The sequence below is a fragment of the Elgaria multicarinata genome, chromosome 1 (assembly GCF_023053635.1).
Source record: "Elgaria multicarinata webbii isolate HBS135686 ecotype San Diego chromosome 1, rElgMul1.1.pri, whole genome shotgun sequence".
In the NCBI taxonomy this organism is placed as follows: Eukaryota; Metazoa; Chordata; class Lepidosauria; order Squamata; family Anguidae; genus Elgaria; species Elgaria multicarinata.
Window position 1 is genome coordinate 190,880,982 of NC_086171.1, and position 24,263 is coordinate 190,905,244.

Consider the following 24,263-nt stretch of genomic DNA (forward strand, 5'->3'; position numbering starts at 1 on the left):
AACTGGAGCCGGTCTGCTTTGCGCTTGTTCCTCAGACGAACTGCCTATTGCACATTGGTGACGAGCACTCTGGGCAAGCGGAGGAGAAGCACCGATTGACCAATCTCTCTAGGTGGAGCGTGTTCCAGCAATATCTGGAACTCTGCAGGTGGAGCTGCAACTGTACCCTCCTCTGGTTCTTTTTCCTGTTCTACCACCCCGCTGCCTCCTTCCACCGGCTCATCTGCCTCACAGCTCATGAATCCCACAGAGGTTTAGTTGTTGGGCTCAGTGAAGATGTGATGCAACTTGTAGCTGGGTGGAGAGAGCCCCCCACCTCACCTGAGAGAACTTGGGGAAGAATGAATGCTCCAGCTCTCCACCAAAATCCCCCAGGGGGTGCCCAGTCTGTGCCAGTGACTGCATCATGCACTGGTTTAAGTTGAGAATGCTGTGCTGGGCCTTTAGCTGCTCCTCATTCTCACTCAGCTGCCCTGCACTACTGGGTGAATTGATGGCAGGAAAGCAGTCCATATGGCCATCCGGATGTCTGCACCCAATCCTACTGCTGCCTTCATTGGTAGGGCTGCCAGGGCCAGGGCTGCTCTGTCGTCTCCTCTTAAGGAACCTGCCCCATAGTTCAAAGAATGTGCCCACCTCGCTTTCACTCCAACGGTGCACCCTAACTCGAGCTTCTCTTTTTTTCCTTCCCCTCCTCCAGTTGTGTGGGGAGCAGGAGTTGTGTGACGAGCAATGATTGCATTAAAAGCTCCACTGAGAAGATAAAGGGCAAGTATTTGTGACCACCCTCCTCCTGGATATCTATGGCCAAGAGCAGCGGTAGGCCAAGAGAATAACATCTTCCTTGCACTGCCAGACTCGCCTGGGATGTTAATAGGCACAAGCCCCAAGATTCAGGAACTTTCCCCACAACAGCTAACCTGCAACAGGGAAGTATAGTTTAGGGACCTGTTTTGACCCATGAGAACTTTCAACCTATAAGGCAGGAGTCACGTAATCCTCCTTGCTCATTTGCAGGGCAAGTATGATATCACACACAGGTAACAAGGTTGGAGTAGCAACCATTGCAATCCTTGATGACAGATTATTTTTGGGTTCAGTGCAGTTTGTATTGCGTTCTGGTTGCCACGTTTAAGAAAAAGTTTGGGAACCACGCAGAACGAGGTTGTTGGAGAAGCATCGGTCACAGACACACTGAATGTGACAGGGAAAGAAGCCCGCTCAAGGTTGCTCCACTGATTACAGGCCAACGCGAGAAAAACAGCCAAGAACCGAGGAGTTAGTGGCTGTAACACTGCAGAACTTTGCAGGATGGAGCCAAAACTCACACACAGGTGTCGTCATGGGGATGCATCCAATGCATGGCGAAAAGCCTGCACAGTTGCCAACCCGTTAGGGAGTTTGTAGAGAGCACCATCAGGAGAAGGGTTAGAGTGGAGTTGGGCAGTGAGCACAATCTGTTGCTAGGCAGATCTTGGAAGCAGAGCAGCGGTGGAGGTTTTGACCACTCTTGCCAAGTGACTCAGTAGGCAATCTTTAAGTTATTGTGGAGCACCAGACAACACAGTAAGCCATGATGGTTTAAATAAACGTCACTGTAGACCATGGCTTATCAGGATGGCTTATTTTCTCTAAATAAGCAACCATGATTGGGGAAAACCACTAGCAGATAAACCATCACAGCTTATTCAGAAAAACCAACCATTGTGGCTTATAGTGACGTGTGAACCCAATCTAAATGTAGTTGGGACTTTTTTTTTTTTTACATTATTACATTTTTTTATACTGCCCAATAGCTGAGGCTCTCCAGGCAGTGTACAATTATACCATAAAAAACAGTAAGTAATAAATACTTCTAGACAAACATGTATAGGATTGTGCTATTAGGCAGGTACAGGAAATCTTAAGAGCACAGTATTTTATAACTTAATGGATATACCTTCTCTCACTGGATTTATTATATTTAATGTGTTGCCAAGCTCCTTCATAATGGGACAAGCTAGAAACAAAGTTTCTGCAACAAAGATTGTATATTGCATGCCAAGATGCGCACAACCTGGAAGGTTGGGGAAGATGGGGGGTGGGGGAGAGAGAAACTGCCATCCATCCAGTGTACTGGTTCTTTTATATTATTAAACATTTATAAAATGATTTCCTACAGCATAACACTCAAAAGCGTTATACAACAATCTAAAAATAATGATGAAAACCCACTCAATCATAACACAGCGAGCACACCATTCAGAATGACAGTTTACATGAAACTCCCATCTCAGTCTAGGACAGATGCAAAAGCCTGCTGAGGACAGCCAGGTTTTCACTGTCTGCCCAGAAGGAGAGAGAGCAGTGGCCAAATATCTTTCCCTGAGCTAGATGCTCCACAACATCATTGAGAAAGTGTAGTCATCCCCTGCCCCTCATTAACCAAAATTCCTGGAAGGAAATCTTAATCAAGACCACCTTAGCCTACCTCAGTGGCCAGCAATGTATATATGAAAAGCGGTGCTACTTCTGTCTGATTTCAAGCATGCTTATCACAAATGCGAATTATGTGTTAATGAAGAACTGATAAATGTACAATTCTTAAAGATGCAAAGTGTTTATGTTCTCAGAAGAATATAATACAGTCAACATTTCTCTGTTGTATTCTTAACTGCACAGCCCGTCAAATAGAGGGGCTGGGGCCTCTCTCAGGAACTCTAGAAGTACTTTGGCTAGTTCACAGGTCTGCAGAGAGCCAAATTTAAGTATTCCTTGTCCTCGTAAGACATTTTCACATGTATGGAATTCACGTAAGTGACCATCACGTGTCTGCAAAATGAGTCATGAAGAGCAGCCTTAAGATGAATCTTAGAATCATGAATGCTCCAAGCTTATTTACCAAGATGACTCATAACTAAATGTAATTATTGTTTCCCAGTGTGATGAATTGCTGCATGTATTATTCCACCTACACACAAACACACACTTTCAACATACAGACACACTGAGTTTCTTCTGCAAGATCAAATTAATGTATTTTAAATAGGTGGGGAAAGAAAGAGAAGACTTCTTAAAATTAAAGTCTTTTACAAATTGCAGTTGCTAGAGGGTAGCCATGTTAGTCTACTGCAGCAAAATCAGTCAAGAGTCTTGTGTCCCCTTAAAGACTAACAAATTTATTCTAGCATAAGCTTTCATGACCTATAATCCACGAAAGTTTATGCCAGAATATATTTTAAGGGGACACAAGACTCTTCACAGTTTTTACCTAGTGCTGTAGATCTCTTTTAAACCTATTCAACAGAAAATGTTAGCTTAGGAAAAAGAAAAATGCATCAGAAGTGAATTATACATATTAGTTACAACAGATAATAGGACTAGGATAAACACAGCAAGAATTAGTCATATTTTACTGAGGCCCAGTATTGAGCAAAAGGCGGGATACAAATAAATACAATAATAATCATCATCATCATCATCATGGCTCCTTTGTACGACTACGTAGGCAATTTAGAAACAGGAAGTTTAACTTATCTGCCAGAGCACCTCACAGAATGAACCTCTTCCACACAGCTTTGTATCAAAGAAAGAGATGCTGCAATCACACTGCCGCACAGACTCCCATCTTGCTTCAATGGCCACCAGTGCTGGCTACTATTTGGGAAAGGACCACAATGCAGTGGTCAACTAAATGTTTTATATGAAGCTGGTAAGAGTATGATTCCTCGGCATCTGTAGTTCTCATTAAGCAGACTTCACTTCAAGGACCTTAGGTGGCAAGGCTGCAAAGACATTTACACAACAGCCTCACTGGCAGATTACACAGTACTGGGCTAGATCGATCACTCATCCAACTCCATGTAAGGCAGCTTCATATGTTGGTTGCCATGCAGAAGTATAAAGTTAAATAAAACTTAAAACACGACTCAATTATCTCAGCATTTGATGTTGCACTCATGCCCTTACCTTGAGGCCTCAAGGTAGGATATAATATATCCTTGTGTCATTTTAGTCTTACACCTATGTGAGGTTAAGTTTGGAATTGGGCAAATATTTCTCAGCCATGCAGCCTTTCATAACTACATGCCCCCATTTCTGTTCAAAGCAAGGGCAATGAGGACTTTGCCCTCTGATATAATCAAATGAGCTTACAAGATGTAAAGATATCATTCTTTCAGAGGACCAGCCCAGGGAGGGCATTGGGTGCCTCTCTGTGTGAGAGAGGCTATTTAACTATCGCTCATCTCTTTGCTTAGTGCCTATGGTGCTCACTCACCCCCACCCCCAAGTGATAAAAGATACCAGCCCCTTTATCTTCTCCCTTTCTAGAAGAAAAGCACCTGGGAGAAGGGCATTTGAAGCAAACAGATGAAATGGAAGAGAATACAACAGCCCCATTCCCATCACATTACCAGATAAAAGAAAATGCTCAGGGCAGAGAATAATGGAACTAGAAATAATGGATTCAAAGGGAAAAAGGTAAACTTCAGATACAGCCCAGTGTGTATTTCTGCCCTAAACAGCATGGCCAAGGACCTGAACCTAGATCTTCCCAATTTTTAACTTTAGATTTTAGTCATTGTACTATTTTGACTCAAAGAACAAAGATCTTCCACTGTAATATTTTATTCTTGCCATTTATTATTTGATTATGAATGTGCATGTGTGATTTAGGGGTGAAATGGAGGGGTGCTCTCCCTATGAGAGCACTCCCATCCCTAATTTTGCCCCATTAGAGCAAACATCAGTCAGATCTCTATTTTTATGAACTGGAGATGCACACCTGTGCATCGGTAAAGTAAAGGATAAAGATCCTACAAATGTGCAGCTTTGGACATAAATTGGGGTGAATTAATGCAGCATCAGAGGAGTAAATTAACACAACCCTGCCCAGCTATTTAAGAGCTATCATGGCGCCAAGTTTCATCTCTTTATTTTTAAGAATGACGGAGAGGTAAGCATTTTTGTTAATTTCCATTGACTACAATGGAGCGCTGTGCTTTGACAGGGCTCCTCTCCGCTCTGCAGGTATTCAACAGTTTTTAAACTGTCCCCTCTCTGTTCCAAAAACTCGAAGCTTTGTCAAACCTTCAGATTTTTGGAGTGGAGCACACAGCCCTAGTGTGCTCATATGCATCTTCAGTAGGTTTTAAAAGGAGTTTTAATTCTGTGCATGGCCAAGGCAAGCATCAAAGTGAAGTATGATAAAGGTAAGAGATGGTCACTTGGTAACACACTCCAGTCATCACACTACACTAGTGGGGGACGGGGGTGGAGTTGGGGGACAGGCATGTGAGGGAGCGTGTACATACAGGCCAGAGCTACACCAAGCAAGATATAACACTTTGAAAGTGGTTTGTAAACAGTATATGGGGTATGGAATGGGCCCCAACCATTGTCACTACCATTATAAACCATTATAAAGCAGTAGTGTAGTTCCTGCCACAGTCTAAACTATCAATAGAAGCCTTCAAACACGACGGTGGAAAGTAAATGGTCATTCCTGGGTTAAAGGAGAACTCAAGTGTAAAAATAAAGCAACTTCTGAATTATCAAAGAGAAGCAATTTTCTTCTGCTGCTGACTGCTGCTTTCCCTTTCAACAGTTCTCATTGCACACAATCAGATCAAGAAAAGCTATAGAGGTCTGAATATGTTAAAAGTACAAAAATGCTGCCACACTATTGGATTCAGTTAATCAGAAACTTAAACCACCATCATAGATCTAATGTATTTACATTTAGCACATGATAATTTGTCTATTATACCCCTATGTCATTGGATAAACTACTAGGATAGTACCTTACAAAAACTAACACAAGTTAATAAAAATAAATCTAACAACCAATAAATGACTCAAACAATCAAAGTTACTCCTGATCTAATAGAGTTGAGCCAAAATGGGGGGCTGATTTTTACAAATGTTTTCAGACCTGATCATTTTTTCAAGATGGCCAACTGTACGAGAAAATCCTATTCATTAGAAATGGGTAAAAGAAAACACTTCTTTAAAAATGTATCACATGCATTCTACTCAGTTTAAGGTTCAGTGTCTGACAGGGCAGTATCCAACAGTATCAATCTGCAACCTCAAATAGCACTAGCGGAGCTCCACAGAAACTTTCCATCGCACAACCGGGCTTGCACAAATGTAACTTTAGTTGGATTCTCTTCTTGTACATAATTCAGAACCAAGTTTCTGCTAGGGCAACACTATTTTCCCATTGTTTCAACACTGGAACAAAAAAAGTAGAATACTCAACTTTGTGACCAGCACGGCTTCCTTTCAGATTTGAGATGCTGTCACCACGAAAGCTTATGTTATAATAAATTTGTTTGTCTTTAAGGTGCTGCAAGACTCTTTTGTTGTTTTTACTACAAATTCATAAAAGATTTTTGCCAGTAAATGGTCCTGTATGAAAAGTAGCAGCACAGTAACATAGTCAGTAATAGTGGTTCAAATGTGCAATGTCTGCCAATAGGAAGAGCAGTCCTTTGGCAACCAGTCTTATATCTCAAGTTGACAGCTTTCAGAGTACTTTGTTGTCTAACAGAACACCATCACTGGCCAAATAGCCCATAATTTCTAACCACAGTAGAAGCTCATTTCCACACGTCATTAAAACATCAGAAAGAAATTATTCAAAGTATTATTTATTTATTACATTACTTTGGCCCAATAGCCAAATCTCTTGCATTATTAAAGTGAACACACAGAATCCTAATGGCAATAGGTACTGATATTTCCTTCATAAAGAAAGACTAATCACGGCATGTGTTTAATGCTATAGAGGCCAATATTTTAAACAGGTCCATGTTGGGCCTCTGTAACCTCTTGGGGGAAAGAATACTTAAATCGAAAGAAAGTGAGGGTAGTGATTCTACATCACACAAAATTTAAACTCCAGCTTCTTTCTAATCTTCATAACAGAGGGCTCTTGCTTATTTATATTTTTTGTAGTACAAGAAAGGCACTTCTTGCTGTCCACACTCCTGCAAGACTGCATTGTAGAGGCAAATTGGGCAGAGTTGTAGAAGTATGAGTAACTTGAACTTCATGTTACTAGTCTGATGAAGTATCCCAAGCTGCAATGCAGATGGAGCTAATAGAGCTTGCCATGAGCCATGATGCCCACTCAGAAGAGTAAACCACTCTTGCTTCTACAACCTTCATAACTGGGCTCTAGATGTTAAAATACTAATAGCGGTTAATTGAAATGGCCAAACCATACAGCCACTTATTCAAGGTGAACCCTAACTTGAATTGGTCAATTATTAAGCTTTCAAACAACAGACACGTATATATTCCACCTAATGGAGAATTCTGCATAAATCTAATGCTTGCTTACACTTATCCCAACTGATGTTGGTCCAATAAAATTCCATCTGGGTCCCAGAAACTGCCACCTACACCACATTGCTAATGTATAATTACTGTTAAGAAGTATTGCCTATATGCTTCCTCTTACAAATGTTACTTGATATATGGGGACCAAGTCATGTGAAAACAATACTAAGTCATTCAGCTTTCTCTTCTTTGTTTTTGCTGGAACTTAAGAATCTAGTGTTCTGTGATTAATCGCACTTACTGTTCTTCGCTGAGTAATCTCCCAAGTTTATGGTACTGTTTGAAGTTTGAAAATCAAGAATTGTTATAATGCTGACCATAATAATATAGATGGCCTACAAAAGCTCATCTTGAAGGCTGGTTTGGTCAAAAATCCACCTTTGCAAAAATGTTTAACACGTACTTGCAGGACACTGCTCCATAAAAGTGTTTACCTTTGAGTACATAAAAGTTTACCTTTCTGAATACATAATACTCATGCTTACAGCTCTGACTAGGTGTAAGAAACATGTGAAAGATCAGCACAAGTCATCACAATTACATATTTGAAGACACAATTGGATGCTCAACATTAACTCAGACTGTAAGCACATTAAATCGTTTCAGTTTTATTTAAAATTAAAATTTTAAAATGATGTTTTACTGGAACCAAACAAAAAGTGCAGTGAACCCCTTGGGTTGCAGATGTGGCTATGCTAATGAATTTAAGCAGGTGTTTGCAGTACAGTGCTTACTCAAACCAAAAGATCAGCTTTGTATGGTAGGCCTATCCCTTGCATGCAGCAAAATCATAACATAATTAGCACAGAGAGGAATGCCTGTTACAAGGCGGCAAAGTCTCATTTATTCCCCATCATGTTCTCCATGAACGAATGGAAGAAATGCAGTGATGACAGAAATGGTAAATGGCTAGAGAGATTAATGTTATGTACTGAACTCATGAAGGTTAACATCAATAGTGCTTAATATTCTAATTATTCTTGAATGGTACACTTTTTAAATACCCAGAGATCCTATTCCAAGGGAACAGAAAAAGCTAACTGCAATACCAAATAGCCATTTCCTACAATAGCCATCCTCCTTTTCAGTGCAAAGAACCATGTATAATACTAAGAACCAATGCCATGACAAAGAAAGATTTCTGCTATTAAACCACCATAATCTCTTCCTTATATAAAATAACAGATCAATAATACTTTGTCTGAAACTGTAACCCAGCTACACATTTAACGGATCTCCTTCTGAGGCGCCTATATTTAATTACGCTCTGTTTCTGATCTCTGATTTTACTGAGAAAATACAGCCATTGCTCTACATGAGAAATTGCAGAGTGAAAGGTTTATTGAACTGAAGCACTGTAGCTTAAGTTTTCTACTAAAACTTCAGGTAAAATAACTGCAAAGACCCAATATGACGCTACCAAGACCACAGCATGTTCACATAGCACACATCACACACGTTGCTTCACCTTCATTAGTAATGCTTTGTCACTACTGAATACGTGGCTCCCATGGTAAATAAACTGATTTATTTCCAAATAAAGTTCTGCTAGTTCAAATAGGCATCCAGCAGTGGCTGTTGGAATCAAATGTAAAACAAAAGTACTTTCACTTCTAGTTAAGCAAAGAATTAGGTCCCACAGTTCCTTCAAAGAACTGTTTTGGAGTCACTAAGCTACATCTCTGTGTTCTGCTGGACACATTATTTATTGGAAACTACAAGAACAAGGACCTTTCCCCCCCCCCCCCCCCAATTAACCAGCATTTGATTTCAGAGAAGATAGCAGGTTGCATTAGCAAAGTGATGAGGAACCTCAGGCCTGGGAGTCAAATCCACCCTGCCCAGAATTCCCCAGAGGGCCAAGCCCTGGCCCTATACCACTTCCGCCAGCTACTGATCATTTGGGGGTTTTCCCCCTCCCCATTTTAAAAGGTTAAAATGGCTCTGCTAAGGCTTAGTTACTTGCAGTAAGAGTTTTACGCTAAAATATGCTCATATGTTTTATCCGTATTTTAGGCTCCACCTCCTTTTGCCTTCAACCCTGCCTCCTTTGCCTTTTGCCCTGCCCACCACTTCAAAATCCTAGAGCTTGCTGCTCAAAGCTACCTCTATGCAGAAGTTTGTCTATGTCAATAGCTCAGGGGGGAAATGCTGCAAGGAGCCCCACTAAGGGCTCAGTTAGAACTAGGACCTGAACTTAGTAAGGATACTATTTTGAATAATGGAAGCTGCCCCTGGAGACATGAAGTAATGAAAGGTAAAGTGCATCTTAGGAGGGGCCTTTCCTTTAACACTGAGTAACTACTGACGGACCTGCTGAAATGGGAATTAGGGGAAAGAGTTTGTCAAAAGATATGACTTAATTGATTGCATCACTCTGATCGATCTGCAAAGAGCAGCGAACAATAAAGCACAAGCATCAACATTGATTTGTTCTGAACTGCATTCCATTCTTCTTATCCCAAAACTTTCACAATAGGAGATGGACATGAAATGTTCATTGTATTTAGTTAGTGAGATTTCTATCTAAGCCTCTTTCAAAGGCTCACAGCAGCTTACACATTTTTAACCTTTAAAGGACTAAATGGCTTGGGGGCAGGTTCTTGAAGAAGTGTCTCCTCCCCCCATACTTACCTACTCCAACACTGTCATCATCTGAGGCCCTTCTCCAGGTGCTATCAACAAATGAAGTGAGGCAGGTGGCTACAAGAGAGAGGGCCTTTTCAGTGGTGGCACCCTGTTTGTAGAAGAGGCTCACCTGGTCTTTTCAGCACCAGGGAAAGATCTTTTCATTCTCCCAAGCATTTTAAGAACTGTTTTTAGTGCTTTTATATCATTGCATTTTCATTCTGCTGCTGGTTTTACAGCTTTTACGTGCTGTAGTGTTTATTATTCTTTGCTAATGGCTTTATTTTGGTTTTATTAAGCGCTGGTTTTATTCATTTTCATTTTGTTAGGTATTTTATGTTTTTAATGTGTTGTACACTGCCCAGAAAACTCAGGTTATCGTTTTTTTACAAATTAAAATCTATTTAAAAAATATCAAAATGAATTATGGCATTAGAAACATAGAAAGCTGGCTTATACAGAGTCAGACCATTGGTCTATGTAGCTCAGGAGAAGGAGGTGAGCATGGTGGTGGGGGCAGCAGGAGAAGATCTCAGGCTGGGGGAAGCATCTCCTTCATCAAGGTGCATCTCTCGCTCCTGGAACAACTCACAACCAAGCAAGAGACATAGTTGGCCAAGGAAAATAGAAGGGGGGGAGGCTGAACTTCTGGGAACCGTGGAAACTGTCCTGCTCTTAATGGAGCCCTGGTTCTTTGCTAAGCAAATGCAGGGATGTTTACAATGGAGTGGTCAATTTATCACGCAAATGGTCAAGCACAGTTTTACCAGGCACATAGGAGTTTTCCAGAGCAAGGACTGAGGCACATCCAAGGTCAAAAGCCAGCATATCAATCAAGTAAAAATGCAGTCCAAACGCAGAGTCAGGTAGAGGGGTACAGAAGTCAGTAGCATGTAAGTCCAAACACACAGGAAAGTCAGGGAGAAAACAGTATGCAGAGACGAGAGCTAAAGATCCAAGTTTGTTTCCAGAAGCTCTCAAGTTGCAAGTGAGAGCTGATATAGCTACAACTACCAGAGCCCTACACAGTGCTCAGCTGCATTATGTTAGATGCTTGCCACGAGAGCCCAACTCTTCAGTAAGCAAGGACTCCTTCCCCTGATCATCGGCCTATCACAGATCTAAAGGCGTCGGCGTTCTCAGGGGCTAGGTGGTGGCCCAGCATCATGCTCTGCCTCTCCAAGAGGCAGATATGAAGGCATTAGCCCTGAGGGTCTTGGACCATCTTGGCTAGTGCCAGGGTCTTCTGAGGGGCCAACTGGCTCTGAAGATGACTTCAGTGGCATGACACCTTGGACCATTACTGGAAACAACCAGCGATGGTAGAACCTGTGCAGGGGTGAGGAGAGATAATCTTATGTGAGGAGAGGGCTGTGTGGGATCAGACAGGTGCTCTGGGAGGTCTTGGCAGGCGCAGGTGTGACTGGCAATGGCTCTGCAGTGTTTCAGACAAGGGGAGTTCCTCATAGCTCTGACTGTAGCTGCCAAGTACTGAATCCAGGAATTTCTGCATGCAAAGCAAGTGCTCTACCATTTACTGTATACTGTTCTGGTCACCTCATCTCAAAATGGATATTACAGTGCTGGAAGGAGTTCTCAAGAACCAACTGTAGTGAGCAAAGGTTTGAAGCACCTTCCACTTTCAATTTTACTTAGTATTATTAAACTATTGGGAGCCAGAAACCCTTCGTGATCTTCTACAAAACACCCAGAGATCTACCAGCAGATTCAGATCTATATTCTGCCTGACCCTGATTATAGCATAAAACAAACAAAGAAATGAGACAACAGCATATAAGACTTGAAAAGAGACAAACACTTCCCCAATTGAATCAGTGAGGTCTATTAAAATGCCTGGATGGCATTTTAAAAGACCAGATGAGCCTTTTTGGGGAGGGCATTTCATAAACAGGGTACCACTGCTGCGAAAGCTTTCCCACTGGCATCTCTGAAAAGCCTCAATAGATGATCATCAAGAATGGGCAGAATTGATATAGGAATAGGTGCTCTTTTAGGTATGAGATGACACATATTTTCTGAATTGTAGCACTAGGATACTCCTAGTGGTTCAAACAGAAATCAAAACGTTTCCAAGGGCACTTCTGCATCATTTGATCAGGAAGTCCACATACAGGCCCAATCAGATCTCTTGACTAACCAGAGAGCACACATAAGGAATTCCCAGACTGTGAACAGAAACAACAGTATGCAAACAGATGATGAAATGTTGGTGCAAAAAATCCCTTGCCACACTGTACTTTTTCTCTGGAACCAAATGCATACCTGCACATTAAAGTATGAACAAGGGTCAGCGATCCAGGAAACTTCCTGTGCTGATATTCTGAAAGAATCACTTTGGGACACAGAATCCAAAAACTGATATATGCACTTCAGTTTCACCCCAGTCTAAAGGGGGGAAAAGATGTAGAAAATCCTGCTCTGTAATACATGAAATGCACACACAAAAAGAACTGAGATTTAGCCAGGTTTTTTTTTTTTACCATCTATAACACCAGCCATGAAATAGGCAGCACTTTGATTATATTAATGACCTCAATTATATTGCATTTAAAATACAATTCAGCTATGCTGATTATTAAAAACTCTTTCCTCAGAAGAATCCTACTCAAGGCTGATACATTTTTACAACTAAATCGATTTAAACTGAATGTGAAAGGAACATTACTGTAGAAGTGATAAGGTAAAAAATGGAGTACTTGAAGCAATTTAGAGGGACATATGCATATAGAGCCTCCACAGACCAATTATGGCACAGGTCACCTTGCCAAAAAGCAATTATACCAAGACAAACTAACGCAACAAAGATATCAAGCTGTGCGAGGCTTGAGTAAGAACTAGACCAAGGAGTTTAGAGCAATTTTAACAGGTAATGGTCATCAACAGAGACTATTCTGTTGAAAAGTAGTAATGGGAGGACTACAACTCAATGACAGAAGCAGCAGTTTTACATACAGAAGGTTTAAGGCTTAATCAACAGCATCTCCAGCTTCAAGAAGAATCTGCAACTGCACCTCAGAGTAGACCATGCATGCCCTTTTTAACTGATTCTGTTAAGCCACTCTTCGTACCCCATAACACTTTCTTCTCTCCAAAGCCCAGGTCTCTCTCTCACACACACTTCCACATCTTATCCCTTCAGTCATTTCTTATCTTGTTCATTGGTTTCTCTACATCCCTCTTTCTTGTCTTTGTATTTTCTTTTGTCTCACACTCTTATCCTCCTCACTAGAATTTGCAGGAACAGTGCACAAGGCTTTCGCTTTCCCAGCAATTCATATACTGATGGAAGCCTGAGATGTAGCTGGACCATATAGCCCTGCTTTAACCGCCTGGAAACATAGAATCAACGCCACCACATCCCTCTGAATCCAAGGAGGAAGAGCTGGAATAATACAGACATGAGGACACAGGCATTCTCCAAACCCCAACACACTTTTGATTGGCTTTGATGAACGACACATGCCGCACAAAGCACTAGGAAAATGACTGCAAAAAAAACAGGACTTTGAATTTCACAGAGGTCTGCAAATATTTATGGAAATGTGTATACCTCACCTGCCCATTTTAACACCCATTCCCAAAGATGGCTATCAATCACATTAGAGGTCATGAAAACAATTTAATACAACAAGACAATGTGAAGGACATAGAAGGGGATAAGATCAAGCGAGAGTGTCAGGTTAAAGGCATCCTGGAAAAGAAAGGTCTTTAAAAATGGAAGATGGGGAAAATGGGGAGGGGTAATGGAGTATATCCTGGAAGAAAGCAGGGTTGGATGGTTAAAACCCTATATTGGAGTACTCCACATGGCAACATGTAGCTGTAGGTCCCATCAGTCCCTGGCTAAAGAGTCAACTGGAACTCCTCCAGTTGATATCTTAGTTGGCTTTGGCTTCCCTGCACCCCACCATCCCCACTGGGAAGGACATGGGGTGGGCAAAACCCTTAGATGCCACTTGAAGAAGAGAAGAGGAGTGGCACAGACCCTGTTCAGACAACATGCAAAGCCATGTTTAAGCATTTTAAGCTAAACATTATGGCTTCACATGTCATGTGAAGTTATGTAGGGTGGCTACATAACTACAGTTTAAATACACTCAATAACCATTTGCTGCAAAAAACTCTAAACATGGTTTAGCATGTTGTCTGAACAGGACAACTGAGGGGATTCCCCACCAGAAATAACAATGGGAATCCCTCTCTCTGCTAAACAGGAAGAAGCCATATGGGCCAAATTGGCCCTTAGGCCAGGGGTTCCCCATCCTTGCAATAAGGTAACAAATGATCAACTTATATCATACAGGACAGGTAAATGTCCATACATGTAGTGAACGTACGACAAATTCTTACCCAGCACAGCAGATGACAATTAGAGCAATTTCACAAATTACATGGCAGAAAATCTAGGTCTTCCACCAAGGCAAACAGGAAGCCATAGAACAAACTTCTCTGCTGAGTGTAGTCACAGAATATGACTCACATATTTTAAATACACCTCTCATTCACATAACGTTACATTTTAGGGGCACTCTACAAAATGCCAAGTGGTCCTTGTGCAAAGCTACTGTAGGGTAGAAATTCTGATCAACATTCATTACCAACAGCACCAAAGGAGAAAGCAAGTATTGAGATGAAGGACATTCTAGTGTGTGCGATATAAAAGTCCCACAATCTCAGTTTTACATTAAAAACTGTACTGGGGCTCCACCTCTTGGTTAAATTCTGTCAATGCTATGTATTTTAGCATTTTGCAACAGGCATTCATTCCCAGGAAGATCATTTTGTCTCCTGTGTGAAGACTTTCTCGGTTAGAAACTGCTTTTAATATAAGCAATTCATAATCTCCACTGTGGCACCCCGGTTGTGGAACGAGCTCCCCAGAGAGGTCCGCTTGGCGCCTACACTGTACTGCTTTCGTCGCCAGCTGAAGACCTTTTTATTCACTCAGTATTTTAACACTTAATTTTAACTTAAATTTAAATTTTACTGTTTTAACTCTGTATTTTAATCTTATATCAACTTTGCTGTGTGGTTTTATCCTGGTTGCGCTTTTTATACTGTATTTCGTAATTGTGTTTTAAACTGTTGGGTGTTTTACTGTGGTTTTAATTTTTGTGAACCGCCCAGAGAGCTTCGGCTATTGGGCGGTATAAAAATGTAATAAATAAATAAATAAATTATTGTTAAATAAACAAACACAGCAACCCCCACCTGCAGCCTGAACTGATGCAGTCCATTCCACCACCTCATGTGCAGACCAGGGTTGTATATATTATAAACATGCTATGATCTATTTTAGGTTGTTAATACTGGGGTATAAAGGCTATTTATGAAACACAAGCTGATGGTCTCTATTGGCCTGGCCTTGCTCAATAGACTTATGTCATGAGCATGTATTACATAGCTTTAAAGGACTACAGCTAATTGGGAACAGTTGATTTCTATTTCCAGAGCTTGATCGCCAAATACAGAGAGATTGGAATGCATATTACAAGCATCAATTCAACAGTTTTTGTAAAGATTTGATTTTTCTGCTAAATACAAGTTTTTTCTTGGGTTATTTTCCCTCTAACAATGGAAAAATATTTTTTCCAGGAATATGAAGAAACATGATGGAACAAAACAGGCCTTTGAATTTTCATTTTCTATGGCGGCGGAAATAGTACTGCAATGTCCCAACTGAAAAATGGAGCTGAACATTCAAAGAATGCACATTAAAATATAGTTTTTAATTAAAGATTATTTTCTTAATGGTAAGGCAGAACTTCATATCAGAGTAAACACACTTCTAGAGGCCTGGGTTACATTACAAGCAAGCCAAACTTGCTTTGGATTAAAAGACCCATTAACTATATGAATACCATGATAATTGATAGTATTAATGGTAATTTAAATATATGGTAAAACACAAGCTAGGAAAACCAATGGAGAGAGGCTGTTTGCATGGAATGGTAGCAGATCCTTAGGCTTTAGTCCAATGGCCAGTAAGGAAATGTCTACTAGTTTGTTGCTACAGAGGAAGATCATTCATAAAGTGTTCTAGACCTACAATTCATTTGTGACAAATCACACTTTAAGGACTCGTCTGCTGAGCAATGTCTGGGAAAATCCCAGGTTTCCTAGAGCAGCTCTGCTCTTCCAATGTTAAGGCCAAAAAATACCACCTGGCCTTGCAGAAAAGAAGTCAAGAGCAATGGCCAACAGCACAAAGACTTTGTTGATAACTATATTTCAGGGGAGCAAAACCTCAGGCTCGGCATCAAATCCAGCTCTCCTAGGATCCCAATCTGGTCCTCCAGGGTGACCCAGGTGGCTAGATCCCCCCTCCCCTGGCCCAACCTGAGTTTCACCCAACTACTGATCATTTGGTGGTTGCCTGGCTTGGGTGCATTTCCCCACTATCCTAAAATGCTGGAATGCCTTTAACCTAAAATATGCTGGTATTCTGGCTCCACCCCTTTGACACGCCCACCCCCAAAAGCCTCTCTGAAATGGAATTCAGCCCTTAGGAAGAAAGACATCCTACATCCCTGCTATATTTTTTGCCAGTGTCCTTCTATTAGAGACTACTTTCTCTCCACAGAACTCCTGAAGCACACTTATCTCTACATTGCTCTGTATATTACTAAAATTGAAGCACTTACTCTTCATTGTCCCTTCATCTTCCTCATCTTCTGCATTTATGACCATTGTTCCCAGCTGTGACTCTAACGTGTCATTGTATTCTATCATGGTATTGATGCCGTCACTCATTCCACAAGCAGCTCTGATTGTACCAGTCTCTTGTCCCCTTGCTCGCACCATGGTCCTAGAATCAGTGTCATCTTCTTCCTGCAAGAGATATATTTCTGAATCAGTTAATCTAAGCAAGGCATTAGCATCTCTCCAATTGGGGTGTGTTATGTTTACAAATCTGATTCTAGTCCATCACCAAGTAACAACCTGTTGCGTTTTCTTCTTTCATTCTCAAATACATATCAAAATGTTGGGCAGGCAGGTTCGAGGACTGAAGTCTTCTATTTGGTCACAATGCAAATAATATATGTTAGATGAACAAGGGATGATAGAAAGCTTTAAAATGTATCTAATAAACTGCAGAACAAATTAATGAAACCATAAGCAAAGCTAAAGATTACAACACTCTAAGCCATGGTTACACTGCTAGTGCTTTCGCAGCAAATGGTTAGTGTGTTTAATCCATGGTTATGTAGCCACCATTGTTAGGAATGGTTCACACGCCCTGCTAAGCCATAATGTGTAGCTCAGGATGCTTAACCACCATGGCTTACGGTGTCATCTGAACAGGATTTATTTAACTGTAGACCAAACCACTGAAGTCCTACTTTTGCGTAACTGATGTTTTATGTTACCTTCCAAAATTAAGACTGTGGCAGAGGGCAGCATTTTAACTGATGTACAAAGAACGCACCACCAAAGACCGCAAATTTGGTTAATGAAGTCCGGAATTAATGAAATATTTGCCAAAAGGGAAAGTGTATGCTGCTTCAAACTCCTTAGAGGAAGGCCAGGGTAGAAATATAAATAGTAAGAAGTAATTCTATTTGTTTAACTTCATTTAAAACTATCATCTTAACTTTGCATTTGATCAGAATTCTAGCTTCAAAGAATAGTCCATAAGTCTGCTCATAGTCTAGTAATACCAAGCACTGCATTTAATTTCAGAGAGAATATCCAAGATGTTCTCACCACCATGTAACTCATCAGGGCAGTCTAAGAAAACAGCCTTATTTCAAGTTACTTTGCCTGACCATCTGCTATAGCTGATTCTAAAATTACTTGACCAACTGAAGAACCCATTTAAAGCCCTTTTATCCCACTCTTCAGCTGAAAAAGACTCTCAAAGTGGCATACAAAAGTCAATAATAAGACTCCCCTCAGGCTTACAACACAGAAGACAACACAAGAGGAAAAGTAATTAGGAGGGAGGAGGAAAAAAGCAAACTCAGACAATAGGTCTTTGTTACAAGATGAAACCTGCTGCTCATAGTTCAAGAACAAGCTTTGTGTTTCAAGCTGGAAGTGGTTGTAATGCAGCCAGACACTGTTAGCGTTACAGGGTAGGCCCTCAACCTTCTAAGTCCTTGCTAGAATCTTGTCACTCCCTGTGGCAGTAGCCCAGTGGGGCTCAATGAAAAGAAGGAAAAAAGAGCTGCACCAACATGTTGCTCCTGATGTGTTTCAAGAAAATCTCTTTATCAAAGAAAATTAGTTTCATCTTCATTCAACCTGAAGCCCTCCAAATATCTTGGACTTCAACTCCCATCAGCCCTGGTCAGCATGGCCAATGGTCAAGAATGCTGGTATTTATAGTCCAAAACATCTAGAGGGCACTAGGTTGGGGAAGGCTGTTCTAAAATTTCCAATTGGCTACTAAGATTATTTCACTTCTGACCTGCCCAAGGTCTAAGAATTTCCCCTCAGGAAGATTTTTTTAAAAAACTCAACAGGAATACATGGGTACAGCTGACTTTTTAAAATACCTTTTGTGGTTGTTGGACCCAGGTGACACCTACTACCTGCACAGCAGACGGTCCTGCTGTTCTACCTCACAGGGCAGTTGGTTCTGAATCAATGGCTTCAGTGAGGGGAAAGGAGAAGCCCAGCCCAGCTTAGCTTGTGAAACAGCAGCAAGTAGAGAGGGCGAAGTTGGCAGTTCACTTTGCTGTCATGCCTTCAAAACAAATTATTTCAAGGAAAATCAGGAGCAGACAGAAAAGGTCTAATGAAAGAATTATAAAAAGTCAAGCCAGCTCATACCGAGGGGAAAGGTTAACAATGCTTCTACAATTAGCATAGTGGTTTAAGCAGTTGTAGTACTCACTGAATTTTCTTCATCATCGTGATACATCTCGCGCTGTTGAGCTTCCTGAATTTTCAGTTTAACATCCATTGCCTCATTAATCAGGTCTCGCAGAATGAAAACTCCTTTGGCATTTTTTACAAATGGATGCTAAAACACATATTTAAAATTAAGAACTTCAAACTAAAATGTAGTAGCAAAAAGTCTTAACCCAGAACTACAGTAATCCGTTTACTTCTGTTGACCCTGTAGGTAGTGCTAATGGCAAACTAGTACAGGTTTATTCAAAGCCAAGTCAGTTCTGCCCAAGCTACGCAATTCGTAAGGCAAATGAGATTCCAAAGCACTATGTTAAAATACTTCAATAGCCGAAGACACACAGAGTTGTACCTAATTTTGCAAATGGGTGAATTTTAATATGAAAATAGCATGACTTGGGCCTGGTCTACCTCAGGGTTTTTTAGCAGCATCAGTGCTTACAGTTCAGATACCTAAGGTATGCCTGACCTCCAAAATCTCTGCTGCATATGCCAGTTACAATCCTCTACATGTTTATTGTGGAGGCGGCCACAGTAAATTAAGTGGGAGTTACTTCTGAATAAGCATACAAAGGAACAGGCTTCACTTGTTTGCACAATGGTTGCCAACTGTTTCAGTGAAAATTGTACCAGCATGAAGAAATTTACAAAAGAGCTGCACAATAAAAATATATATGGGCGTGCACATGCATGTGTAAACGATACACACACACGCGCGCATGTATGTCACCACCAGCATAAGGAAACAAACATAATGTCAAGGGAGCAGTGGGAAAGCTGATGAAGTACAAGGCGCTCTTCAGGAATGCAAAAATGTGGTTAGAGTGTTGGACTGGGATTCAGGAGACCTGAGTTCTAGTCCCCATTCAGCCATGAAACTCACTGGGTGACTTTGGATCAGTCACTGATTCTCAGCCTTATCTACCTCAGAGGATTGTTGTGAGGATAAAACGGTAAGGAGGAGGATCATGAATGCCACCTTGGGTTCTTTGCAAGAGGAAAAACGGAAGGATATAAATGTAACTAATAAAATTTAAAAAAACAAGTGTTCCAAAGTGTGCCATTAGGAATGTTGCATGCGTGTTAGTTTGTCTGATAAAGCCAAGTGGGGAGCAAGCTTCTCAATTTATTTATTTACATTACAACAGAGCAGATACTAACCTGAAGCAGCTGCGTGGCAGTGGCTCTTTGTTCCGGAGACTTTACAAGACATTGTTTTACAAAATCTGTGAATTCGTCTGACCACAATTCTGGCTTTCGGAACGTTGGAGGTGGATTTGTGGGAATCATGAAAATTGCCTGCAATTAACAATATACATATCCTCTGCAGTTCTTATAAAAAAGGAAAGGACAGGATAAGCATACTCAAGGAGTTACTTGCAAGAGCTTTAAGGGCCAAAGCTCTCCTCGCATTGTTCTGTAGGGATTGGCAAATGGAGGATCCAAGGCTGAATCATGAAACCTGAGCTGTGCCCACTCACCCCAACAACTCCTCACCTCAGAGGGTCCACTAGGAAATTTAGTGGCTTCCAGTGATGCACTGCATCAATTCTCATTTATGCTGCTTTCTACACCCACATGCCAAGCAAGAACCTATCCTCCTTCAAACATACCCACTTAACTCACAAAATTTGTACTCTGCCTAAGCAGGAGTGATGGTCCCTTCATTCCCTAACAGGAGGTAACAGAAGCCAATAGATCAAGGGTGAGCAACTTGTGGCCCTCCAAATGTTTTGGCCTACAATTCCCATCATCCTCACCATTGGCTATGCTGGCTAAGGCTGGCAGGAGTTGCAACAGAGGCACCCATACATTCTATGTACATAATAAAATATGTTCACGGTGTGTTTCTTCACTGTGCGTATGCAGGTTGCTAGTGTGTACTGAACTGTATCTACCCATTGTCATGAGAAATGGATTTCAACTTACCTAGTGCATTAAAACTGTGAAGTGGTTACCCAACACTTACCCTCATTGGATGAATATCAGCATAGGGTGGTTTTCCTTCAGCCATTTCAATGGCAGTAATGCCCAGAGACCAGATGTCCGCCAGACAATTGTATCCAATTTCTTGGATCACTTCTGGCGCCATCCAAAAGGGAGTCCCTATCACAGTGTTTCTTTTGGCCATGGTATCCTAACACAAGCAAAGGAAAGCAAAATGTAAGTTAGTTACTAATCAAATATGCATAGTAACAAGCAGAAATCTTCCTAAATGCTATTCAGAACATTCGCTGACCAGGATTGAATAGTATTTTAGATATGCTATAAGGCCATGGTCTTCAACTGGAGGGTCGTGACCCAAAAGTGGGTCACAGATCAGTCCAGATGGGTTGCAGCAAAGCTGTTGCCGTCGTGTTGGGCATGGAGAAAATTGTGAAAGTGAGTTGCAGGTTGGAAGTCCAAGTCGGGTCTCTGGTCTGGACGAGTTGAAGACCACTGCTATAAGGTGTATTAAATAACACATTTAAGTCAATAGAAATTGATTCAAATTAAAACTGGGCATTATTTCGAAGGTATGAAGCTCACAGACTTAGAAAATCAGTTTCCTCATGCCAGCTGGTAGCACTACATGAGAGTGCCCCATGACCATACAGCAAAGCTTACAGCCAGAAAGTGAACCAGCACCGTAGGAGAAAAAGGAGCTGTTCAAATGGTGGCTCTCTGCAAACAAATCCCAGATTTTGTGTAAGTCCCTCCCAAGGCACTCATGTGGTGGGCCCTAGCAAAGGTGACCCAATCCCCAGAATCTCTAAAATCGATTAAAACAGGCAATTTCTACTCACTGTAAGTTGGCCTGCTACTCCAAAATCTGCAAGTTTAGCATGCCCTTCTGTATTGAGCAATATGTTGCCAGCTTTGATGTCACGGTGTATTTTCCTCATGAAATGCAAGTATTCTAGTCCTTTGAGTGTTGATTGTATTATCGTAGCAATTTCATCTTCCATCAACTGAAAATAGAAACTTACTGATTAGGAGATGCGAACACCCAGCTGCTGTGGAAGGACTGCCACAGTCCCATAAAAATGTAAAAAGACTGCCCTATTAAGAGGATGTTACAACTGACTTTCATCTCCAATGTTATTTTCATAAAGTAATTAGGACTCATTACAAGAATTAGTATGTCGTATTAACTGGTACTAAAAACAAGCAGCATTTGGAGGGGGGCATAGAAGACTCAAAGTCTCCCCCCCTGCCCCAGACATTGCTACTTCCACTGCTGGTGAGTCTGTGGACTATGGCAAGTTAAGCCATGAGGATCTTCTACATCAGCCTTCCCCAACTTGGTGCCCAGCAGATGCGTTGGACTGCAACTTCTATCATTCCCAGCCAGCAGTCCAACATATTTGGGGGGCGCTACGTTGGGGAAGGCTGTTCTAAAGTAACTGATAGCCAACATATCCTGCAGCATCCTAATACAATCAACAGCAATCATGCACACACATACCACATGCTACCAAGTACACGTGCAAACAAATGCAGAGCTGCCTTGTGCAATTGTATACACAGTGGAAGCCAAGAGAAGAGGCAGTAGAGAGGCTACTGACCCAAGGTGCTGTTGCTATCTCAATAGCAACATAGAGAAGAAATACATAATTTGTGTAGTTTCACATCTCACGCCACTCAAAAATCAGGCTAGAAAAACATCACTACAACGTAATTTGGTATCAAGTCTAGTGTTACTTCACGCCAAAATTTCTATTAACCATTGATACTTTTATCTGTAAAATGTCAAGCAGCAGTTAAGATGCGGAAGGAGCACATACCGTTTTATTTCTCAGTCGAATGATATCTGACACAGATCCGGCACCGCAATATTCCATGACTATCCAGAGGTCCGTGTTTTTAAAATAGCTTCCATAATATTTGACTACATGAGGACTAAGGAAAATTAAGAGAATATGTTACTGAATACACATTTCACACACTTTATGAAAATGCAAGCCAAGGGTCAGACTTAAATCCCAAGTGCATTATTATGGGTCCTATTAAAAGCACAGGCTCAGAAAAAGGGAATTCCTGGCCTTCTTTGAGATCTACAATTTCACTCGTGTCAAAAGAATGCATTTTAGAAACCCAAACAAAATACATACAAAGGGCTGCTCTTTAGAGTGAAAACACTTGATTTATCTGGCCTGCAGTGATTATCCAATAATCTAATGAGTAATATACTATTAATAGGAAATAAAACCATTCAATAGGAATTATGTCCTTTGAAGAAGAGTTAGACAGTGACAAAGCTGAGAATTGTGTGGTAATTCTCATTAGATTCAAATATTTAGTTATGATAGCAGCAGCACTCTACAATGTATTACTGGTCTTTATTAGGAACGTTTTATTTCCGCATCAAAATAATTTATTCAAAAAGGAGCTTTGCACCAAATGTGAAACACACATTACTTAATATTCACATGGCACAATTGAAGTGTTCCAAGTATTCCCAATATTTCATCATTGTAAGCCTCATAATACCTCTAGAAAGGAGATGTGGGGCAAAAAAAGTTCCATAATAAAGGTGTTCCACTTATATATATTTCTTTGGGGAAAAAATCCATTACCAAGAAGCCACTGTTCCATACAATTAGTTAGTAACAATGAATGCATACAATGGCTTGGACACCTGGCAGAGTAAAGCTGAGGCGGCAATTTCGCTTCCCCTGCAGCGCCCTAAAAATCGTCTCCAGAGAATTTAAGGGACCCTCTGGGTCAGCATAAGTGGAAAGAGAAATCAACAAAGATCATCTTCCTCCATTTCTCCAAGTTTGGGGGGGGGGGGTTTACTAATAATATCCCCACATTCTGCTTGCCTTATAAACAAACTCTGAGATTTGAATCACTACCTCATGTGCTTAGCCACTATATTATGCCAGCTGAAAAGATGAAATAAATGCACAATGTGAACAAAATGTAAGCAAGTCTGAGAATATTTTTTTAAAAAATGAATCAGTTAAAATGTTATGAACATAAAACAAAACATTAACGTGATCAAGTCAGTCAGTACAGAGCCATTATGCAAGGGTCTCTCAGAATACTTGTATTGGCAGCTGGCCTACAAGTCATATTATCACTTACTGGTAGGGAAATGGCAAATTCCACAAGTGGAGGCAAAGATATCCCAACCCTGCAAAATTAAGCTTTTTTTTTCTTTAAAAGCAATGATAATCCTCAAAGTAAGAATGGTGTCCATGGTATACTTTGAATAAACACACCTTGGTAATCTCTGGACTGGGCCTTTGCTCAAAGGTTCAAGGCAGCTTAACAAATTCAAATAGAACATGACCTAAGAGGGGTCCACAAATTGTCTCCCATCGTAACAGCTAAGACATTATTTGTGAGCCTTCCCTAAGACCTGTGGCAGGTACAGAGATGTTAGGAAGGGAGAGACATTTATCAAGCTGTACTTCTGCTGCCTTCTGCAAAAGTCC

General features: G+C 41.0%; 1 protein-coding gene across 1 annotated transcript in view; it reads right to left on the minus strand.

Moving 5' to 3' along the window:
- STK4 (serine/threonine kinase 4) overlaps positions 1–24,263 on the minus strand; it is a 68,869-nt gene that overhangs the window by 38,866 nt on the left and 5,740 nt on the right. The window contains exons 4-9 of the mRNA XM_063145569.1: positions 22,605–22,719; positions 21,624–21,788; positions 20,807–20,974; positions 19,999–20,136; positions 18,821–18,949; positions 16,623–16,809 (exon numbers count right to left, since the gene is read on the minus strand). Of these exons, the coding sequence (XP_063001639.1) occupies positions 16,623–16,809; positions 18,821–18,949; positions 19,999–20,136; positions 20,807–20,974; positions 21,624–21,788; positions 22,605–22,719 (902 nt within the window). The remainder of the gene's footprint in view (positions 1–16,622; positions 16,810–18,820; positions 18,950–19,998; positions 20,137–20,806; positions 20,975–21,623; positions 21,789–22,604; positions 22,720–24,263) is intronic.